Source organism: Lampetra fluviatilis, chromosome 64 (genome assembly GCF_964198595.1).
Source record: "Lampetra fluviatilis chromosome 64, kcLamFluv1.1, whole genome shotgun sequence".
NCBI lineage: Eukaryota > Metazoa > Chordata > Hyperoartia > Petromyzontiformes > Petromyzontidae > Lampetra > Lampetra fluviatilis.
In genome coordinates, this window is record NC_136338.1 from 3,114,868 (window position 1) to 3,138,831 (window position 23,964).

The following is a 23,964-nucleotide window of genomic DNA, read 5'->3' on the forward strand; positions in this document are numbered from 1 at the left end:
TTGGCTACTAGGGGTTAGCAGCTCGTGGGCTTACCAACACTGTGGCTGAGACACGTGCGCAGTGCGGGAAAGAGGCGCCGATGGAAGTGGTCAATAATAAAACAATGGGGGGGGGGGGGGGGGGGCACGCGCGGACTCACCGCTTACTTCCTGCTGTGCGGCGCGGTTCCTAAACACAAACGGTCGTCCTCAGGCGGAAAAAATATCATCCAGCAGTGGAACTGCTGAACCAGCGTCTCCGCGTTTTCAATCTGCGTCTGCACACTCAAGGCACGTGTCGTCGTCGTCGTCCCCCCCCCCCCCACGTGTCCATCGTGCAGAGTCGGACACGTGCTCGTTGTCCGCTGGCGGGGGCTGCGTCCACGCGTGCACTCGGACGCGCGCGTCCTTCCGCTGCTCCTGCCTCGACGGGTTCCGCCTCGCGGACACCGGCTTCGACTGCCTGGGTCAGTCGCGCGGGGCAGTCAGTCACGCGGGGCAGTCACGGGGCGGTCACGTGACCGGTAACGAGCACACACACGGAGTTATGGGGCAATCACAAGACAGTCAGTCACGCGGCCAGCCAGTGGCGAGGTCGTCACGGGCAGACGGAGTCACGGGCACAGTCAGTCACGTGGCCGGCCAGTGGCGAGGTCGTCATGGGTACACGAAGTCACGGGGACAGTCACGGGCACACTGAGTCACGGGGCAGTCAGTCACGTGACAGTCACGGGGTAGTCACGTGACCGGTCACGAGCACACACACGGGCCACGGGAGAGTCACGAGCACAGTCAGTCACGCGGCCGGCCAGTGGCGAGGTCGTCACGGGTTCACGGAGTCACGGGCACACAGAGTCACGGGGGCAGTCACGGGGCGGTCACGTGACCAGTCACGGACACACGGAGTCACGGGCACAGTCAGTCACGGGGCAATCACGGCGACGGGAGAGGTATCGTCACTCGACGGCTGTAGGCTGGGACAGAGGAAGTCGTGGGAGGTCACGGGACAATCACACTCACGGACAGTCACAGCCACAATCAGTCAAGGGGCAGTCACAGTGACGGGCAGTCACGGGATCGGTGTGCGCGTGTGCCGTGTAGATGTAGATGAGTGTCTCAGTGATAACGGCGGCTGCGACCAGCTGTGCCTCAACTCCATGGGCAGCTACGAGTGCTCCTGCTGGGACGGCTTCCACCTGAGCGCCAACCTGCACACCTGCACGCCCGCCCAGCCCGGTGCGTCTCACACCTGCACGCCCGCCCAGCCCGGTGCGTCTCACACTTGCGTTGTCTCGGCTGGGTTGTCTCGGCTGGGTTGTCTCGGCTGGGTTGTCTCGGCTGGGTTGTCTCGGCTGGGTTGTCTCGGCTGGGTTGTCTCGGCTGGGTTGTCTCGGCTGGGTTGTCTCGGCTGCGTTGTCTCGGCTGGGTTGTCTCGGCTGGGTTGTCTCGGCTGGGTTGTCTCGGCTGGGTTGTCTCGGCTGGGTTGTCTCGGCTGCGTTGTCTCGGCTGGGTTGTCTCAGCTGCGTTGTCTCGGCTGGGTTGTCTCGGCTGGGTTGTCTCGGCTGGGTTGTCTCGGCTGGGTTGTCTCGGCTGGGTTGTCTCGGCTGGGTTGTCTCAGCTGGGTTGTCTCGGCTGGGTTGTCTCGGCTGCGTTGTCTCAGCTGGGTTGTCTCGGCTGGGTTGTCTCGGCTGGGTTGTCTCAGCTGGGTTGTCTCGGCTGCGTTGTCTCAGCTGGGTTGTCTCGGCTGCGTTGTCTCGGCTGGGTTGTCTCGGCTGGGTTGTCTCGGCTGGGTTGTCTCGGCTGGGTTGTCTCAGCTGGGTTGTCTCGGCTGGGTTGTCTCAGCTGGGTTGTCTCGGCTGCGTTGTCTCAGCTGGGTTGTCTCGGCTGGGTTGTCTCAGCTGGGTTGTCTCGGCTGGGTTGTCTCAGCTGGGTTGTCTCGGCTGGGTTGTCTCGGCTGGGTTGTCTCGGCTGCGTTGTCTCAGCTGGGTTGTCTCAGCTGGGTTGTCTCAGCTGGGTTGTCTCGGCTGCGTTGTCTCGGCTGCGTTGTCTCAGCTGGGTTGTCTCGGCTGCGTTGTCTCAGCTGGGTTGTCTCGGCTGGGTTGTCTCGGCTGGGTTATCTCGGCTGGGTTGTCTCGGCTGCGTTGTCTCAGCTGGGTTGTCTCGGCTGGGTTGTCTCGGCTGGGTTATCTCGGCTGGGTTGTCTCGGCTGCGTTGTCTCAGCTGGGTTGTCTCAGCTGCGGTGTCTCGGCTGGGTTGTCTCGGCTGGGTTGTCTCTCGACTGGGTTGTCTCGGCTGGGTTGTCTCGGCTGGGTTGTCTCGGCTGCGTTGTCTCACACCTGTGTAACACCTGCAACACCTGTGGTGTCACGTGTGTCACACCTGTGTTGTCACGTGTCTCACACCTGGGGTGTCACGTGTCTCACACCTGTGGTGTCACGTGTCACACACCTGTGGTGTCACGTGTCTCACACCTGTGGTGTCACGTGTCTCACACCTGTGGTGTCACGTGTGTCACACCTGTGGTGTCACGTGTGTCACACCTGTGGTGTCACGTGTCTCACACCTGTGGTGTCACGTGTCTCTCACCTGTGGTGTCACGTGTCTCTCACCTGTGGTGTCACGTGTCTCACCTGTGTCTCACACCTGTGTGTCACCTGTGTTGTTATCCCTTGACTCACGATGTAGATAATCTGATGATATTGATCTGACGTTGACGACGACGACGATGACGACGACGATGATTGGTGTTACAGGTGTCCCGGGCTGCGTGAGCGGTTCTCACACCTGTGCGCACCTGTGCGTCAATGAGATGGAGCCCAACGTGCCGTGCGTGTGCCGGCCCGGGCACACGCTGGGGCCTGACTTCGACAGCTGCATCAGTGAGACACCCACCAACCCCGTAGACACACACACACACTACACAGACAAAGCTCTCCCCCGCCGTGTAGCCTTGTAACAGACTGTTGGGGCAAGTGCTGTTTGGCCACGACCACTCCCGGCCGCCTTTGTCTCCCCCCTCCACCGGATGCGGATGTTTACGCACCGCACCAGGTGCTAAGCTTACGAAAAATGTTAAGGCTGAGTCGACCTCCAGGAAGACCACGACTGGTTCAGATAAACCCGCACTAAAGGCCACCAGGGGCCACACTAAAGGCCACCAGGGGCCACACTAAAGGCCACCAGGGGCCGCACTAAAGGTCACCAGGGGCCACACTAAAGGTCACCAGGGACCACACTAAAGGTCACCAGGGACCACACTAAAGGTCACCAGGGGCTACACTAAAGGTCACCAGGGACCACACTAAAGGCCACCAGGGGCCGCACTAAAGACCGCCAGGGGCCACACTAAAGGCCACCAGGGGCCGCACTAAAGACCGCCAGGGGCCACACTAAAGGCCACCAGGGGTCACACTTAAGGCCACCAGGGGCCACACTTAAGGCCACCAGGGGCCGCACTAAAGGCCACCAGGGGCCACACTAAAGGCCACCAGGGGTCGCATTAGAAGCCGCCAGAGGCCGTCGGTGGCCCACGGGCCTTGCGATAAAGAACACTGAGATATCTTCTTGGTTCTTTCGGTAAAGTCACGTAGAAGGGAAATAATAAAATGATACAATTTTAACATAATAACTAATTTATTATGCTTTATTTTTATTATTTTAGTCACGTAGAAGGGAAATAAAAAAATAATAAAAATGTAACATAATAAAAAAAAAATTATGCTTTATTTTTATTCTTTTATTATTTTCCTTCTACGTGACTTTACCGAAAGAACCAAGAAGATTAATCTCTGCAGTCACGAAAGCTTTAAATCGAAACACTGAGATAAATCGTCAGCTGGTGTTGGTGGCCGTGAGCGGGAATCCCGGAACTGCCGCTTCCCATCCCCACCCACCCAATCGGCGCGTATGGTGCGAAAGAAGTTCAACATATGTACATACAAACACCCGCCCGTGCCACCCACCACAGAGACGTGTGCCCACGGCAACGGAGGCTGCCAGCACGGGTGCTCCGACTCGGAGCGCGGGCCCGTGTGCTCGTGCCAGGCGCGGTACACCCTGCACGCCGACGGCCACAGCTGCGTGGGTGAGCGACTACACTGGGTGATGGCGGTGGCGACGGTGGTGGCAGTGGTTGTGGCGACGGTGGTGGTTGTGGTGGCGACAGTGGTGGCGATGGCGGTGGTGGTTGTGTCGATGGCGGTGGTGGTTGTGTCGATGGCGGTGGTGGTTGTGTCGATGGCGGTGGTGGATGTGGCAACAGTGGTGGCTGTGGTGGTGGTCGCGGTGGCGGTCGTCTTGTTGGTGGTCATGGTGGCGGCGGTGGTGGTGGTGGCGGTGACGATTGGCGACAGTGGTAGTGGCGGTGGCGGCGGTGGTGGTGGTGGTGGCGGTGGTTGTGGCCACAGTAATGGTGGCGGTGGTTGTGGCGACGGTGGAGATGCCTTCATCCAGTAGTGGATAGACCATCACTGATGATGACAATGCGGATGATGGTGTGTAAATGCACTGTTGTTCCACGCATTAACAGCAGACAGTTGCACGGACGGTGATGGTGGAGATGGCGGCTGCGTCCACCAGTGTGGCGGTGGTGGAGCATGCAACTGCCCACAGGGTTTCCACCAGCCTCCCGGAGCCAACGAGTGCCAAGGTACCCGTTGGATACCCGTTTAGCTACGCGATTGCATACGCAGTACGCACACAACCTGCTATGCAGTACACACACACGCGCGCGCGCGCACGCGTAGAAACGACTTCGACGCACTTGTTCGGGAAAGGATTCTCTATTTAAGGAGCCACGTGCTCACCCTCGAACCGGCCAAAACCCCACCACGACAGCCCCGAATCTCCCGCTCATTCCTTTTATATTACCGTGCGTGGACACGCCCCTGTCACGTGGCCACGCCCCTGTCACGTGGTCACGCCCCTGTCACGTGGCCACGCCCCTGTCACGTGGCCACGCCCCCTGTCACGTGGCCACGCCCCTATTCTCGATCATTCTCGTGGCCACTAGTCCACTCGCAATGCAGGTTGACTCTAAATTTCGATGTAAAGCTTTCGTGACTGCAGGGATTCATCTTCTTGGTTCTTTCGGTAAAGTCACGTAGAAGGGAAGTAATAAAATGATAAAAATAAAACGTAATAAAATAATTCTCATTCAGACGCTGTCTCCCCGACAGACCTGGTTTTCACCTGAGGACGGCTGCTTGCGTTGTGGCCGAAACGTCGTGAGAATTATTTTATTATGTTTTATTTTTATTATTTTATTACTTCCCTTCTACGTGACTTTACCGACAGACCTGTTCTTCACCTGATGATGGCTGCTTGCGTTGTGGCCGAAACGTCGTGAGAATTATTTTATTATGTTTTATTTTTATTATTTTATTACTTCCCTTCTACGTGACTTTACCGAAAGAACCAAGAAGAAGTTGACTCTACTGCCATTACATCACCAGACCACGCCTTTTTTCTTGATCATTCTTGTGGCCACTAGTCCACTCGCACTGCAGGTTGACTCTACTGCCATTACTCACATACAGATGCATATGGACACGTCCACATGTACACACACAGAGGAAGACACGCATGTGTAGTATAGTAAACTACGGCGGGAGACCGCTTGACGGGTAGCACACTTTATTAACACTTGGGTTTCCTCAATAACACGTGTGGTCACTACAGCTCACGCTACACGTTCCACCCGACACGTGTGGTTACTACAGCTCACGCTACACGTTCCACCCGACACGTGTGGTTACTACAGCTCACGCTACACGTTCCACCCGACACGTGTGGTTACTACAGCTCACGCTACACGTTCCACCCGACACGTGTGGTCACTACAGCTCACGCTACACGTTCCACCCGACACGTGTGGTCACTACAGCTCACGCTACACGTTCCACCCGACACATGTGGTTACTACAGCTCACGCTACACGTTCCACCCGACACATGTGGTTACTACAGCTCACGCTACACGTTCCACCCGACACGTGTGGTTACTACAGCTCACGCTACACGTTCCACCCGACACGTGTGGTCACTACAGCTCACGCTACACGTTCCACCCGACACGTGTGGTCACTACAGCTCACGCTACACGTTCCACCCGACACGTGTGGTCACTACAGCTCACGCTACACGTTCCACCCGACACATGTGGTTACTACAGCTCACGCTACACGTTCCACCCGACACGTGTGGTTACTACAGCTCACGCTACACGTTCCACCCGACACATGTGGTCACTACAGCTCACGCTACACGTTCCACCCGACACGTGTGGTCACTACAGCTCACGCTACACGTTCCACCCGACACATGTGGTCACTACAGCTCACGCTACACGTTCCACCCGACACGTGTGGTCACTACAGCTCACGCTACATGTTCCACCCGACACGTGTGGTCACTACAGCTCACGCTACACGTTCCACCCGACACATGTGGTCACTACAGCTCACGCTACATGTTCCACCCGACACGTGTGGTCACTACAGCTCACGCTACATGTTCCACCCGACACGTGTGGTCACTACAGCTCACGCTACACGTTCCACCCGACACGTGTGGTCACTACAGCTCACGCTACATGTTCCACCCGACACATGTGGTTACTACAGCTCACGCTACACGTTCCACCCGACACATGTGGTCACTACAGCTCACGCTACACGTTCCACCCGACACGTGTGGTCACTACAGCTCACGCTACATGTTCCACCCGACACATGTGGTTACTACAGCTCACGCTACACGTTCCACCCGACACGTGTGGTTACTACAGCTCACGCTACACGTTCCACCCGACACGTGTGGTCACTACAGCTCACGCTACACGTTCCACCCGACACATGTGGTCACTACAGCTCACGCTACACGTTCCACCCGACACGTGTGGTCACTACAGCTCACGCTACATGTTCCACCCGACACATGTGGTCACTACAGCTCACGCTACACGTTCCACCCGACACGTGTGGTCACTACAGCTCACGCTACATGTTCCACCCGACACATGTGGTCACTACAGCTCACGCTACACGTTCCACCCGACACGTGTGGTCACTACAGCTCACGCTACACGTTCCACCCGACACGTGTGGTTACTACAGCTCACGCTACACGTTCCACCCGACACGTGTGGTTACTACAGCTCACGCTACACGTTCCACCCGACACGTGTGGTTACTACAGCTCACGCTACACGTTCCACCCGGCTACACACACACGGGCATTCCAGCCCCGTAGCATCCGGGGGAACCTCTAGACTCACCCCAGCTTGGGTATGGATCACGACCACTGGGTCCCGCGGCCCGGTCCTCACACGGACGTCCGGCCCCCGGGTCCCAAGGTCCCGCCTCTGAGCCACACAGGGCCCCGGTCCTTACAAGGACAGCGGGACTAGGGGTCTCAGGGCCCTATCTCTTCCTCCTCCGTCTTCCGTCTTCACTGGTCACCAACAACTCCCCGAGCGCCCGCGCGCACCGCCTTATATAGCCCTCCGCTCCAAGGAGACGGAGCCTATGCGGACCGCGATGTGAGCACCCACCCTAGCCGACCAATCATCATGCGCTGCCACACGATCCCTTCTTGTGTCAGCGCACATAACCAATCCCCACGCGCTGCCACACGATCCATCACTGTCAGCGCGCGTCACCAACACACAGCCAATCACCATCACATAACCCATGACCCCGCGCTGACCTACGATCCATCACCGTCAGCGCGCGTCACCAACACACAGCCAATCACCACGCGCTACCCCACGATCCCTACTGCCAGCGCGTATCACCACTACACATGCACAGGCCAAAACAAAGACAAAGATCCCCCATATAGTCTACAGAGGCTGTTGGGGCAAGTGCTGTTAGCGAGCACCTATGAAGGCCGGTACAGCACACGAGGGGGTGGGTGGCCAACACCACGCCCGGCCGCCTTTGTCTCCCTAACGGCGATGTTTACACATAGCATCAGGTACTAATTTGAGGCTGAGTCGACCTAGGGGAGGCCTAGGACCGGTTCAAATAATCGTCACCGGTTTAGGCCGTGAGCGGGAATCGAACTCGGGTGGCCGGGTTCGTAGCGCAGCGTAGCACTAACCGCTTCACCACCGCTCCCCACACACTCATCTGAACATACACACACATACTCTTACACACATATACACACACACGGTGTTGAGAGAGAGGCACGGGGACGAGAGCTACGTGACCCCAACGAGTCTCGCGCACGCAACACTCACACAACAACAACAACCGCCATTCGCCAAGTAGTGGCGATGACGTCACCACGACGCTTGTGCCAGGCCATGTGCACCTTGAGGCCACGTGAAGTGTCGACAGACACACACACAGACACACACACAGAGACACACACAAACAGACAGACACACACAGACAGACAACACACAGACAGACAACAACGACAACCGCCATTCGCCACTAAGTGGCGGTGACGTCACCACGACGCTTGTGCCAGGCCAGACAGACAACACATAGACAGACACACACAGACACACAGACAGACACACACAGACACACACACAGACACACACACACAGACACACACAAACAGACACACACAGACAGACAACACACAGACAGACAACACACAGACAGACAGACAGATACACACACAGACACACAGACACACAGACAGACACACACACAGACACACACACAGACACACACAGACACACACACAGACACACACAGACAGACACACAGACAGACACACAGACAACACACAGACAGACAGACAGACACACACAGACAGACAACTCACGTACACACACACACAGACAGACACACAGACACACACACACAGACACACAGACAGACAACACACAGACACACACAGACAGATAAGACAGCGGGACGCAGGGAATGCGTAAACAGGCGTCACCCCCCCCCACCCCCCGCGCGAATTGCGAGCGAGCGGGCGAGCACATTTAGCCGATTCCAGAAGCCGATTAAAATTCTTGGTTCTTTCTGTAAAGTCACGTAGATAGAAAATAAAATATATATTTTAAAATGTAAATTTTTAAAAAAATATTATTTATGATAATGGGTTTTCCCCTTTTATCTGGCAACAAAAAAGGTGTTAAGATGTTAAACCACCAAACTGAAACCTTTGAGACGTTGTCTAACAACACCGTTTGAGACTAGGCTCAAAAGAAAGCTGTCTCTGGTGTGGACCAATCAGTTTCAAGGACAATGCCAATATTTTATCAGTGTGTTTTTTTACATTTCGACCACAAGCATTGTGGCTAACGCAGACATAATTCCTTGTATAAAGGTTTCAGTTTGGTGTTTTAACATCTTAACACAGCTGTTTTGTTGCCAGAAAAAAGGGGAAAAACCTATTCTCATCACATTTTGGTACTGGCAAAAAAGGTCCCATGAAATAGAATAAATGTTTTATTTTATTTTAATTTTATTTTCTATCTACGCGACTTTATCGATAGAACCAAGAATATGAATTCCAGCAGTCGCGAAAGTTGAAAGTCAAAATCTCAGCCGATCAAAGTTGTTTGCGTCTTTGTTTTCGGCGGGGGAGCAGGGGGAGGGGTGCGGGGTAAGCTGCATGTTTCACATTTTGGCCGTCTTCTCAGAATAATAAAAAAAAATACAAAAAATTCTAATATATCCTTAAAAAATTCAATTTTAGAAAAAAAGACATCACGTAAAAAAAAAATTATTCGTTCAGAAAAATAAAAAAAAAATCCACCCACACTCACCGCTCGCTACCCCCACCCATCAATATCTGTCGCTTCCTACGGAAAACAGAAACTTGTTTTAAGATTTTGAGAAAATGTGGCCTCGCTTAGGCACAGGTGTTAGCCGGCAATCGAAGTATTCCGGATCCACCTCGCCCTCCCCCTCCCCTCCTCCCACGCTGTCTCCCCCCTCTCTGCAGCTGGGTTCGCCTTGGCTACACGCACCTCAATGTCTTAGATAGAGTGGCAATGTCTTACACAGAGTGGCAATGACTTACACAGAGTGGCAATGTCTTACACAGAGTGGCAATGACCTACACAGAGTGGCAATGTCTTACACAGAGTGGCAATGACTTACACAGAGTGGCAATGTCTTACACAGAGTGGCAATGACCTACACAGAGTGGCAATGTCTTACACAGAGTGGCAATGTCTTACACAGAGTGGCAATGACTTACACAGAGTGGCAATGACCTACACAGAGTGGCAATGACTTACACAGAGTGGCAATGTCTTACACAGAGTGGCAATGACTTACACAGAGTGGCAATGACCTACACAGAGTGGCAATGACTTACACAGAGTGGCAATGACTTACACAGAGTGGCAATGTCTTACACAGAGTGGCAATGACTTACACAGAGTGGCAATGACCTACACAGAGTGGCAATGACTTACACAGAGTGGCAATGACTTACACAGAGTGGCAATGTCTTACACAGAGTGGCAATGACTTACACAGAGTGGCAATGACCTACACAGAGTGGCAATGACTTACACAGAGTGGCAATGACTTACACAGAGTGGCAATGTCTTACACAGAGTGGCAATGTCTTACACAGAGTGGCAATGACACAGAGTGGCAATGACACAGAGTGGCAATGACTTACACAGAGTGGCAATGTCTTACACAGAGTGGCAATGACCTACACAGAGTGGCAATGACTTACACAGAGTGGCAATGACTTACACAGAGTGGCAATGTCTTACACAGAGTGGCAATGACTTACACAGAGTGGCAATGACCTACACAGAGTGGCAATGACTTACACAGAGTGGCAATGACTTACACAGAGTGGCAATGACTTACACAGAGTGGCAATGACCTACACAGAGTGGCAATGACTTACACAGAGTGGCAATGACCTACACAGAGTGGCAATGACTTACACAGAGTGGCAATGACTTACACAGAGTGGCAATGACTTACACAGAGTGGCAATGACCTACACAGAGTGGCAATGACTTACACAGAGTGGCAATGACTTACACAGAGTGGCAATGACCTACACAGAGTGGCAATGACTTACACAGAGTGGCAATGACTTACACAGAGTGGCAATGACTTACACAGAGTGGCAATGTCTTACACAGAGTGGCAATGACTTACACAGAGTGGCAATGACTTACACAGAGTGGCAATGACCTACACAGAGTGGCAATGACTTACACAGAGTGGCAATGACTTACACAGAGTGGCAATGACTTACACAGAGTGGCAATGTCTTACACAGAGTGGCAATGACTTACACAGAGTGGCAATGACCTACACAGAGTGGCAATGACTTACACAGAGTGGCAATGACTTACACAGAGTGGCAATGTCTTACACAGAGTGGCAATGACTTACACAGAGTGGCAATGTCTTACACAGAGTGGCAATGACTTACAATGTCTTACATAGAGTGGCAATGACTTACACAGAGTGGCAATGACTTACACAGAGTGGCAATGACCTACACAGAGTGGCAATGACTTACACAGAGTGGCAATGACTTACACAGAGTGGCAATGACTTACACAGAGTGGCAATGACTTACACAGAGTGGCAATGTCTTACACAGAGTGGCAATGTCTTACACAGAGTGGCAATGACACAGAGTGGCAATGACTTACACAGAGTGGCAATGACCTACACAGAGTGGCAATGACTTACACAGAGTGGCAATGACTTACACAGAGTGGCAATGACCTACACAGAGTGGCAATGACTTACACAGAGTGGCAATGACTTACACAGAGTGGCAATGACTTACACAGAGTGGCAATGACTTACACAGAGTGGCAATGACTTACACAGAGTGGCAATGACTTACACAGAGTGGCAATGACCTACACAGAGTGGCAATGACTTACACAGAGTGGCAATGACCTACACAGAGTGGCAATGACTTACACAGAGTGGCAATGACTTACACAGAGTGGCAATGACCTACACAGAGTGGCAATGACCTACACAGAGTGGCAATGACTTACACAGAGTGGCAATGACTTACACAGAGTGGCAATGACTTACACAGAGTGGCAATGACTTACACAGAGTGGCAATGACTTACACAGAGTGGCAATGACTTACACAGAGTGGCAATGACTTACACAGAGTGGCAATGTCCTACACAGAGTGGCAATGTCTTACACAGAGTGGCAATGTCTTACACAGAGTGGCAATGTCTTACACAGAGTGGCAATGTCTTACACAGAGTGGCAATGTCTTACACAGAGTGGCAATGACTTACACAGAGTGGCAATGTCCTACACAGAGTGGCAATGACTTACACAGAGTGGCAATGACACAGAGTGGCAATGACACAGAGTGGCAATGACTTACACAGAGTGGCAATGTCTTACACAGAGTGGCAATGTCTTACACAGAGTGGCAATGACTTACACAGAGTGGCAATGACTTACACAGAGTGGCAATGTCTTACACAGAGTGGCAATGTCTCACACAGAGTGGCAATGACCTACACAGAGTGGCAATGACTTACACAGAGTGGCAATGTCTTACACAGAGTGGCAATGTCTTACACAGAGTGGCAATGACTTACACAGAGTGGCAATGACTTACACAGAGTGGCAATGACTTACACAGAGTGGCAATGACTTACACAGAGTGGCAATGTCTTACACAGAGTGGCAATGACTTACACAGAGTGGCAATGACTTACACAGAGTGGCAATGACCTACACAGAGTGGCAATGACTTACACAGAGTGGCAATGTCTTACACAGAGTGGCAATGACTTACACAGAGTGGCAATGACTTACACAGAGTGGCAATGTCTTACACAGAGTGGCAATGTCTTACACAGAGTGGCAATGACTTACACAGAGTGGCAATGACCTACACAGAGTGGCAATGACTTACACAGAGTGGCAATGTCTTACACAGAGTGGCAATGACTTACACAGAGTGGCAATGACTTACACAGAGTGGCAATGTCTTACACAGAGTGGCAATGACTTACACAGAGTGGCAATGACTTACACAGAGTGGCAATGACCTACACAGAGTGGCAATGTCTTACACAGAGTGGCAATGACTTACACAGAGTGGCAATGACTTACACAGAGTGGCAATGACTTACACAGAGTGGCAATGTCTTACACAGAGTGGCAATGACTTACACAGAGTGGCAATGACTTACACAGAGTGGCAATGACTTACACAGAGTGACAATGTCTTACACAGAGTGGCAATGACTTACACAGAGTGGCAATGACTTACACAGAGTGGCAATGACTTACACAGAGTGGCAATGACTTACACAGAGTGGCAATGTCTTACACAGAGTGGCAATGACTTACACAGAGTGGCAATGTCTTACACAGAGTGGCAATGACTTACACAGAGTGGCAATGACTTACACAGAGTGGCAATGTCTTACACAGAGTGGCAATGACTTACACAGAGTGGCAATGACTTACACAGAGTGGCAATGACTTACACAGAGTGGCAATGACTTACACAGAGTGGCAATGACTTACACAGAGTGGCAATGACTTACACAGAGTGGCAATGACTTACACAGAGTGGCAATGACTTACACAGAGTGGCAATGACTTACACAGAGTGGCAATGTCTTACACAGAGTGGCAATGACTTACACAGAGTGGCAATGACTTACACAGAGTGGCAATGACTTACACAGAGTGGCAATGTCTTACACAGAGTGGCAATGACTTACACAGAGTGGCAATGACTTACACAGAGTGGCAATGTCTTACACAGAGTGGCAATGTCTTACACATAGTGGCAATGTCTTACACAGAGTGGCAATGTCTTACACAGAGTGGCAATGACTTACACAGAGTGGCAATGACTTACACAGAGTGGCAATGACTTACACATAGTGGCAATGACTTACACAGAGTGGCAATGTCTTACACAGAGTGGCAATGTCTTACACAGAGTGGCAATGACTTACACAGAGTGGCAATGACTTACACAGAGTGGCAATGACTTACACAGAGTGGCAATGTCTTACACAGAGTGGCAATGTCTTACACAGAGTGGCAATGACTTACACAGAGTGGCAATGACTTACACAGAGTGGCAATGACCTACACAGAGTGGCAATGACTTACACAGAGTGGCAATGACTTACACAGAGTGGCAATGTCTTACACAGAGTGGCAATGTCTTACACAGAGTGGCAATGTCTTACACAGAGTGGCAATGACCTACACAGAGTGGCAATGACTTACACAGAGTGGCAATGACTTACACAGAGTGGCAATGACCTACACAGAGTGGCAATGACCTACACAGAGTGGCAATGACCTACACAGAGTGGCAATGTCTTACACAGAGTGGCAATGACCTACACAGAGTGGCAATGACTTACACAGAGTGGCAATGACTTACACAGAGTGGCAATGACCTACACAGAGTGGCAATGACCTACACAGAGTGGCAATGACCTACACAGAGTGGCAATGACCTACACAGAGTGGCAATGACCTACACAGAGTGGCAATGTCTTACACAGAGTGGCAATGACCTACACAGAGTGGCAATGACTTACACAGAGTGGCAATGACTTACACAGAGTGGCAATGACTTACACAGAGTGGCAATGACCTACACAGAGTGGCAATGACTTACACAGAGTGGCAATGACCTACACAGAGTGGCAATGTCTTACACAGAGTGGCAATGACCTACACAGAGTGGCAATGACTTACACAGAGTGGCAATGACTTACACAGAGTGGCAATGACTTACACAGAGTGGCAATGACCTACACAGAGTGGCAATGACCTACACAGAGTGGCAATGACCTACACAGAGTGGCAATGACTTACACAGAGTGGCAATGTCTTACACAGAGTGGCAATGACTTACACAGAGTGGCAATGACTTACACAGAGTGGCAATGACTTACACAGAGTGGCAATGTCTTACACAGAGTGGCAATGACCTACACAGAGTGGCAATGACTTACACAGAGTGGCAATGACTTACACAGAGTGGCAATGACTTACACAGAGTGGCAATGACTTACACAGAGTGGCAATGACCTACACAGAGTGGCAATGACTTACACAGAGTGGCAATGTCTTACACAGAGTGGCAATGACCTACACAGAGTGGCAATGACTTACACAGAGTGGCAATGTCTTACACAGAGTGGCAATGACTTACACAGAGTGGCAATGTCTTACACAGAGTGGCAATGACTTACACAGAGTGGCAATGACCTACACAGAGTGGCAATGACTTACACAGAGTGGCAATGACTTACACAGAGTGGCAATGACTTACACAGAGTGGCAATGTCTTACACAGAGTGGCAATGACTTACACAGAGTGGCAATGACTTACACAGAGTGGCAATGACCTACACAGAGTGGCAATGACTTACACAGAGTGGCAATGTCTTACACAGAGTGGCAATGACTTACACAGAGTGGCAATGACTTACACAGAGTGGCAATGACCTACACAGAGTGGCAATGACTTACACAGAGTGGCAATGACTTACACAGAGTGGCAATGACTTACACAGAGTGGCAATGACCTACACAGAGTGGCAATGACTTACACAGAGTGGCAATGTCTTACACAGAGTGGCAATGACTTACACAGAGTGGCAATGTCTTACACAGAGTGGCAATGTCTTACACAGAGTGGCAATGTCTTACACAGAGTGGCAATGACTTACACAGAGTGGCAATGACTTACACAGAGTGGCAATGACTTACACAGAGTGGCAATGACGTACACAGAGTGGCAATGACTTACACAGAGTGGCAATGACCTACACAGAGTGGCAATGACTTACACAGAGTGGCAATGACCTACACAGAGTGGCAATGACTTACACAGAGTGGCAATGTCTTACACAGAGTGGCAATGACTTACACAGAGTGGCAATGTCTTACACAGAGTGGCAATGTCTTACACAGAGTGGCAATGTCTTACACAGAGTGGCAATGACTTACACAGAGTGGCAATGACTTACACAGAGTGGCAATGACTTACACAGAGTGGCAATGACGTACACAGAGTGGCAATGACTTACACAGAGTGGCAATGTCTTACACAGAGTGGCAATGACTTACACAGAGTGGCAATGTCTTACACAGAGTGGCAATGTCTTACACAGAGTGGCAATGACTTACACAGAGTGGCAATGACTTACACAGAGTGGCAATGACTTACACAGAGTAGCAATGACTTACACAGAGTGGCAATGACTTACACAGAGTGGCAATGACACAGAGTGGCAATGACTTACACAGAGTAGCAATGACTTACACAGAGTGGCAATGACTTACACAGAGTGGCAATGTCTTACACAGAGTGGCAATGTCTTACACAGAGTGGCAATGTCTTACACAGAGTGGCAATGACTTACACAGAGTGACAATGACTTACACAGAGTGGCAATGACTTACACAGAGTGGCAATGTCACAGAGTGGCAATGTCTTACACAGAGTGGCAATGTCTTACACAGAGTGGCAATGTCTTACACAGAGTGGCAATGACTTACACAGAGTGGCAATGTCTTACACAGAGTGGCAATGACTTACACAGAGTGGCAATGACTTACACAGAGTGGCAATGTCACAGAGTGGCAATGTCTTACACAGAGTGGCAATGTCTTACACAGAGTGGCAATGACCTACACAGAGTGGCAATGTCTTACACAGAGTGGCAATGACTTACACAGAGTGGCAATGACTTACACAGAGTGGCAATGACTTACACAGAGTGGCAATGACTTACACAGAGTGGCAATGACTTACACAGAGTGGCAATGTCTTACACAGAGTGGCAATGTCACAGAGTGGCAATGACTTACACAGAGTGGCAATGACTTACACAGAGTGGCAATGACTTACACAGAGTGGCAATGACTTACACAGAGTGGCAATGTCTTACACAGAGTGGCAATGTCTTACACAGAGTGGCAATGTCACAGAGTGGCAATGTCTTACACAGAGTGGCAATGTCTTACACAGGGTGGCAATGACTTACACAGAGTGGCAATGTCACAGAGTGGCAATGTCTTACACAGAGTGGCAATGTCTTACACAGAGTGGCAATGTCACAGAGTGGCAATGACTTACACAGAGTGGCAATGACTTACACAGAGTGGCAATGACTTACACAGAGTGGCAATGACCTACACAGAGTGGCAATGACTTACACAGAGTGGCAATGTCTTACACAGAGTGGCAATGACTTACACAGAGTGGCAATGTCTTACACAGAGTGGCAATGACTTACACAGAGTGGCAATGACTTACACAGAGTGGCAATGACTTACACAGAGTGGCAATGTCTTACACAGAGTGGCAATGACTTACACAGAGTGGCAATGACTTACACAGAGTGGCAATGACTTACACAGAGTGGCAATGACTTACACAGAGTGGCAATGACTTACACAGAGTGGCAATGACTTACACAGAGTGGCAATGACCTACACAGAGTGGCAATGACCTACACAGAGTGGCAATGTCTTACACAGAGTGGCAATGTCTTACACAGAGTGGCAATGACTTACACAGAGTGGCAATGACCTACACAGAGTGGCAATGTCTTACACAGAGTGGCAATGACCTACACAGAGTGGCAATGACCTACACAGAGTGGCAATGTCTTACACAGAGTGGCAATGTCTTACACAGAGTGGCAATGACTTACACAGAGTGGCAATGTCTTACACAGAGTGGCAATGACTTACACAGAGTGGCAATGACTTACACAGAGTGGCAATGACTTACACAGAGTGGCAATGACACAGAGTGGCAATGACTTACACAGAGTGGCAATGACTTACACAGAGTGGCAATGACTTACACAGAGTGGCAATGACACAGAGTGGCAATGACTTACACAGAGTGGCAATGACTTACACAGAGTGGCAATGACTTACACAGAGTGGCAATGACTTACACAGAGTGGCAATGACTTACACAGAGTGGCAATGACTTACACAGAGTGGCAATGACACAGAGTGGCAATGACTTACACAGAGTGGCAATGACTTACACAGAGTGGCAATGACCTACACAGAGTGGCAATGACCTACACAGAGTGGCAATGACTTACACAGAGTGGCAATGACCTACACAGAGTGGCAATGACCTACACAGAGTGGCAATGACTTACACAGAGTGGCAATGACCTACACAGAGTGGCAATGACACAGAGTGGCAATGACTTACACAGAGTGGCAATGACACAGAGTGGCAATGACTTACACAGAGTGGCAATGACACAGAGTGGCAATGACTTACACAGAGTGGCAATGACTTACACAGAGTGGCAATGACACAGAGTGGCAATGACTTACACAGAGTGGCAATGACACAGAGTGGCAATGACACAGAGTGGCAATGACACAGAGTGGCAATGACTTACACAGAGTGGCAATGTCTTACACAGTGGCAATGTTTACTTGGTTGTGTTTAGTTTTTTTTCCTTCCCCCGCACTCTCCGATCATCCACGGCTGGGCCAAGTAAAGATGTTCACCGCACGCACACACGCACAAACACGCGCGCGCACGCACGCAAGCACGCACACACGCACGCACACGTGCGCACAGAGAATTCCGGCACTCAAAAAATGTGTAGCAGGTGTGTGTCGCGGGGTAGCGATGGGGTAGGAAGTTTCGACCGTCTCGTGGAGGCTGGCGCGCACGGAATGAGGAGTCCGCGTTTGATCGGGAGCCGAATTCGGGGCACGCCACGCATGGGGCATAACTTGCTCCCCACACGCACACGGCGCGATCGCGCGCTCATCACGATCCACGCAACGCTGGCTCGCAGCTCATCGCGGGGCATACCTCTGGTGCGCGCACGGCACGCACGCGACGGTGCATTACTCATTCGATTGCACGCACGCACATCCACGCACGCACATCCACGCACGCACATCAACGCACGCACATCCACACACGCACATCAACGCACGCACATCCACGCACGCACGCACATCCACGCACGCACATCCACACACGCACATCAACGCACGCACAGCCACGCTCGCACATCAACGCACGCACATCCACGCACGCACGCACATCCACGCACGCACACCCACGCACGCACATGCACGCACACACATCCACACACGCACATCCACACACGCACATCCACGCACGCACATCCACACACGCACATCCACGCACGCACATCAACGCACGCACATCCACACACGCACATCCACGCAAACACATCCACACACGCACATCAACGCACGTACATCCACACACGCACATCCACGCACGCACATCCACACACCCACACACATCCACATCCACGCACACACATCCACACACACACATCCACGCACGCACATCCACTCCGATGCACAGTTACACAAAGATCACCCCTATAGGCTCTGGTCAGCGCGGTTGGCTCTCCGTACGATGCGAAAGAAGTTCAACTTCATCTTCTTGGTTCTTTCGGTAAAGTCACGTAGAAGGGAAGAAATAAAATAATAAAAATAAAACATAATAAAATAATTCTCCCGACGTGAGAATTATTTTATTATGTTTGTCTGAAAGACGCTTGTTTGTCTGAAAGACACTGTCGCCTCGACAGACCTGGTTTCACCTGAGGACGGCTGCTTGCGTTGTGGCCGAAACGTCGTGAGAATTATTTTATTATGTTTTATTTTTATTATTTTATTACTTCCCTTCTACGTGACTTTACCGAAAGAACCAAGAAGATGAATCCCTGCAGTCACGAAAGCTTTAAATCGAAATTTAAGTTCAACTTCGGTAGTTGAACCTCGTGGTTGTCGCGTGAACTACGGTTGCGACGTCGTCGTCTGTTGAAGGCGAGCGGCGTTGGGATCGATCCCTCTACACGAGCTCGACGCGATGTCGCTCATCGAAGTCGCGAAGTTTTGATGATCGCGTTTTCCCCCTTTTTTTTCTGGCAACAAAAACAGTTGTCTTTTTGGGGTTCTTTCGGTAAAGTCGCGTAGAATGGAAATAATAAAATAATAAAAATAAAACATTCTAAAATAATTCTCACGCCAAGCCTCCAGCGCATTTCACAAGCAGTGCTAATCGCATATCTGCATTTCCCATAAATATGCTAAATTCATCTTGATATGCAAATTATTTTGTCAAGGCGCTCTTCCCCCCCCTCCATCTCAGCTTAAATAGTCGCTCCAATCTATTGTCATTATAGTGCGTAGTTAATGTGGCGCTGCACTCTGACACTCTGATGTTGTAGGAGAAAACATTTATTAAAACGTCTATTTAATTAAGTAGAACGTGTTTGTCTATATTTATTTAAAGTTGCGCATTTTGATGTGACGTCACATTTCTCAAACCCCCCCCCCCCTTCGTCACACATCCTTCCCTCCCTCCCCTCCCTCCCTTCCATCCCACCTCTCCCTCCCCTCCCTTCCATCCCTCCCCTCGCTCCCTCCCTTCCATCCCTCCCTCTCCTCCCTCTCTCCCACCCCCTCCCACCCCTCCCTCCCTTCTCACTCCCCACCCCTCCCTCCCCTTCCTTCCTTTTTTTTTTGAACGATCAGACGAGAAAGATGCTCAGTCTTTCGGCACTTTACTTCGTTCATCATGTCGTTTGTTTGTATTTTTCTTTTAATCAAAGATTTAACGCGAGTTTCCCGTGTAACATTAGTCCCATTGTGTGTTACTGTGTTCATAGACACAAATAAGAAAACAAATCACCCTCAAAATACCCATCACAAGATCCCCTGCTGATGCTGCGCTACCAGCACCATAGCGGCGAAGGCACCTGCCTGACCTCCCTCTCCTCCCCCCCTCCCTCCCCTTCCTTCCATCCCTCCCCTCCCTCCCCTCCCTCCCATCCCTCTCTCTCACCCCCTCCCCCACTCCTCCCTCCCTCCCACCCCTCCCCTCGCTCCCTCCCTTCCATCCCTCCCTCTCCTCCCTCTCTCTCACTCCCTCCCCCACTCCTCCCTCCCTCCCACCCCTCCCTCCCCTCCCTCCCCTCCCTCCCATCCCTCTCTCTCACCCCCTCCCCCACTCCTCCCTCCCTCCCACCCCTCCCTCCCCTCTCTCCCCTCCCTCCCCCTCCCATCCCTCCCCTCCCCCCCTCCCCTCCCTCCCCCCCCTCTCCCTCCCACCCCTCTCTTTTTTTTTCTTACGATCAGTAGAAACAAGAAGATGCTCGGTGTAGTCGGCAATTTGCTTCGTTCATCATTTCGTAAAATGTTTTTTTTAACTTTGCTTTATGTAAACCCCCACCCCTCTCCCCTCCCTTCCTCCCCTCCCTCCCCCTCTCTCCCTCCCACCCCTCCCCCCCCCAACCCACAGATGTGGACGAGTGCGCTGTGGCTAACGGGGGCTGTTTGGGCCTCTGCGTGAACGCCCCCGGCAGCTTCGCGTGCCGCTGTGGGACGGGGTTCACCCTCCAGCCCGACCAGCGCTCGTGCCACGGTGACAGGCTCTCTCCAATTATACCTGCACTGCTCTCTCCACTGCTACCTCCACTGCTCTAGACTCACAGACTCACACAGAGACCTACAGACTCACACAGAGACCCATAGACCCACACAGAGACCCATAGACTCACACAGAGACCCATAGACTCACACAGAGACCCACAGACTCACACAGAGACCCATAGACTCACATAGAGACCCATAGACTCACACAGAGACCCATAGACTCACACAGAGACCCATAGACTCAGAGAGACCCATAGACTCACACAGAGACCCACAGACTCACACAGAGACCCACAGACTCACACAGAGACCCATACACTCACACATAGACCAATAGACTCACACAGAGACCCACAGACTCACACAGACACCCACTGACTCACACAGAGACTCACAGACTCACACAGAGACCCATAGACTCACACAGAGACCCACAGACTTACACAGAAACCCGTAGACTCACACAGAGACCCACAGACTCACACAGAGACCCACAGATTCACACGGAGATCCATAGACTCACACAGAGACGCACAGACTCACACAGAGACTCATAGACTCACACAGAGACCCATAGACTCACACAGACACCCACTGACTCACACAGAGACTCACAGACTCACACAGAGACCCACAGACTCACACAGAGACCAACAGACTCACACAGAGAACGACAGACTCACACAAAGAGCCACAGACTCACACAGAGACCCACAGACTCACACAGAGACCCATAGACTCACACAGAGACTCACAGACTCACACAGAGACCCACAGACCCACACAGAGACCTACAGACTCACACAGACACCCACAGACTCACACAGACACCCACTGACTCACACAGAGACCCACAGACTCACACAGAGACCCACAGACTCACACAGAGACCATAGACTCACACAGAGACTCACAGACTCGCGCAGAGACCCACAGACTCGCGCAGAGACCCACAGACTCGCGCAGAAACCCACAGACTCACACAGACACCCACAGACTCACACAGAGATGTACAGACTCACACAGAGACCCACAGACTCACACAGAGACCCATATAGACTCACACAGAGACCCACAGACTCACACAGAGACCCACAGACGCACACAGAGACCCACAGACTCACACAGAGACCCACAGACTCACACAGAGACCCACAGACTCACAGAGACCCACAGACTCACACAGAGACCCACATACTCACACAGAGACCCACAGACTCACACAGAGACCCACAGACTCACAGAGACCCACAGACTCACACAGAGACCCACAGACTCACACAGAGACCCACAGACTCACACAGAGACCCACAGACGCACACAGAGACCCACAGACTCACACAGAGACCCATAGACTCACACAGAGACCGACAGACTCACACAGAGACCCATAGACTCACACAGAGACCCACAGACTCACACAGAGACCCACAGACTCACACAGAGACCGACAGACTCACACAGAGACCCATAGACTCACACAGAGACCCACAGACTCACACAGAGACCCACAGACTCACACAGAGACCCATAGACTCACACAGAGACCCACAGACTCACACAGAGACCCATATAGACTCACACAGAGACCCACAGACTCACACAGAGACCCACATACTCACACAGAGACCCACAGACTCACACAGAGACCCACAGACTCACACAGAGACCCACAGACTCACACAGAGACCCACAGACTCACACAGAGACCATAGACTCACACAGAGACCCACAGACTCACAGAGACCCACAGACTCACACAGAGACTCACAGACTCACAGAGACCCACAGACGCACATCTTGGTGTGGTCAGAGGACCTCTTCCTTTGGGGCCGTCCATAAATGACGTCACGCACCTAGGGGGGGGGGGGGTCAGACATTTGTGACGATGTGTGACGAGGGGGGCGGGGTTTGAGAAATGTGTCGTCACATCAAAATGCGCAACTTTAAATAAATATAGACAACACGTTCTACTTAATTAAATAGACTTTTTAATAAATGTTTTCTCCTACAACATCAGAGTGCAGCGCCACATTAAATACGCACTACAATGACAATAGTTTAAAGCGATTTGAAGCATGTTTTATTTTGGGGGGGCGGGGGGCAGATCTTTGTGACGTCATATTTGAGGGGGGGGGGTCTGACTTTTTGTGACGCCGTGTGACGAGGGGGGGGGTAAGAAATCGTCCAAAATCGCGTGACGTCATTTATGGACGGCCCCTTGGCCAATCTTCATGAATCGGACTTATAGAATTGATGTTTGTATCAGTGACACTGTTCAGAACCGTTACTGGGCCTCCGCTAAGTCTTAGCCTCAAACATCGCCACTGGGGAGACAAAGGCGGCCGGGCGAGGGGTGCTGGCCACCCACCCCCTCGTGCGCGGTTTCGGCGCTGCTCGCTAACGGCACTTGCCCCAGCAGTGGGTGAAGGCTACACGGGTGACCTTTGCCTGTGTGTGTGTGTCTGTGTGTGTGTGTGTCTGTGTGTCTGTGTGTGTGTATTTGTGTGTGTGTGTCTGTGTGTGTGTATATGTGTGTGTCTGTGTGTGTGTCTGTTTGTGTCTGTGTGC

The 23,964-nt window shown here is 51.5% G+C and overlaps 1 protein-coding gene across 1 annotated transcript in view; it reads left to right on the forward strand.

Annotated features, from left to right (window-relative positions):
• Nucleotides 1-23,964, forward strand: part of LOC144951902 (signal peptide, CUB and EGF-like domain-containing protein 2) — a 44,497-nt gene that overhangs the window by 1,639 nt on the left and 18,894 nt on the right. Inside the window, exons 3-8 of the mRNA XM_078882247.1 lie at nt 321-446; nt 1,081-1,248; nt 2,733-2,858; nt 3,947-4,063; nt 4,508-4,627; nt 21,260-21,382. Coding sequence (XP_078738373.1) covers nt 321-446; nt 1,081-1,248; nt 2,733-2,858; nt 3,947-4,063; nt 4,508-4,627; nt 21,260-21,382 — 780 coding nt within the window. The remainder of the gene's footprint in view (nt 1-320; nt 447-1,080; nt 1,249-2,732; nt 2,859-3,946; nt 4,064-4,507; nt 4,628-21,259; nt 21,383-23,964) is intronic.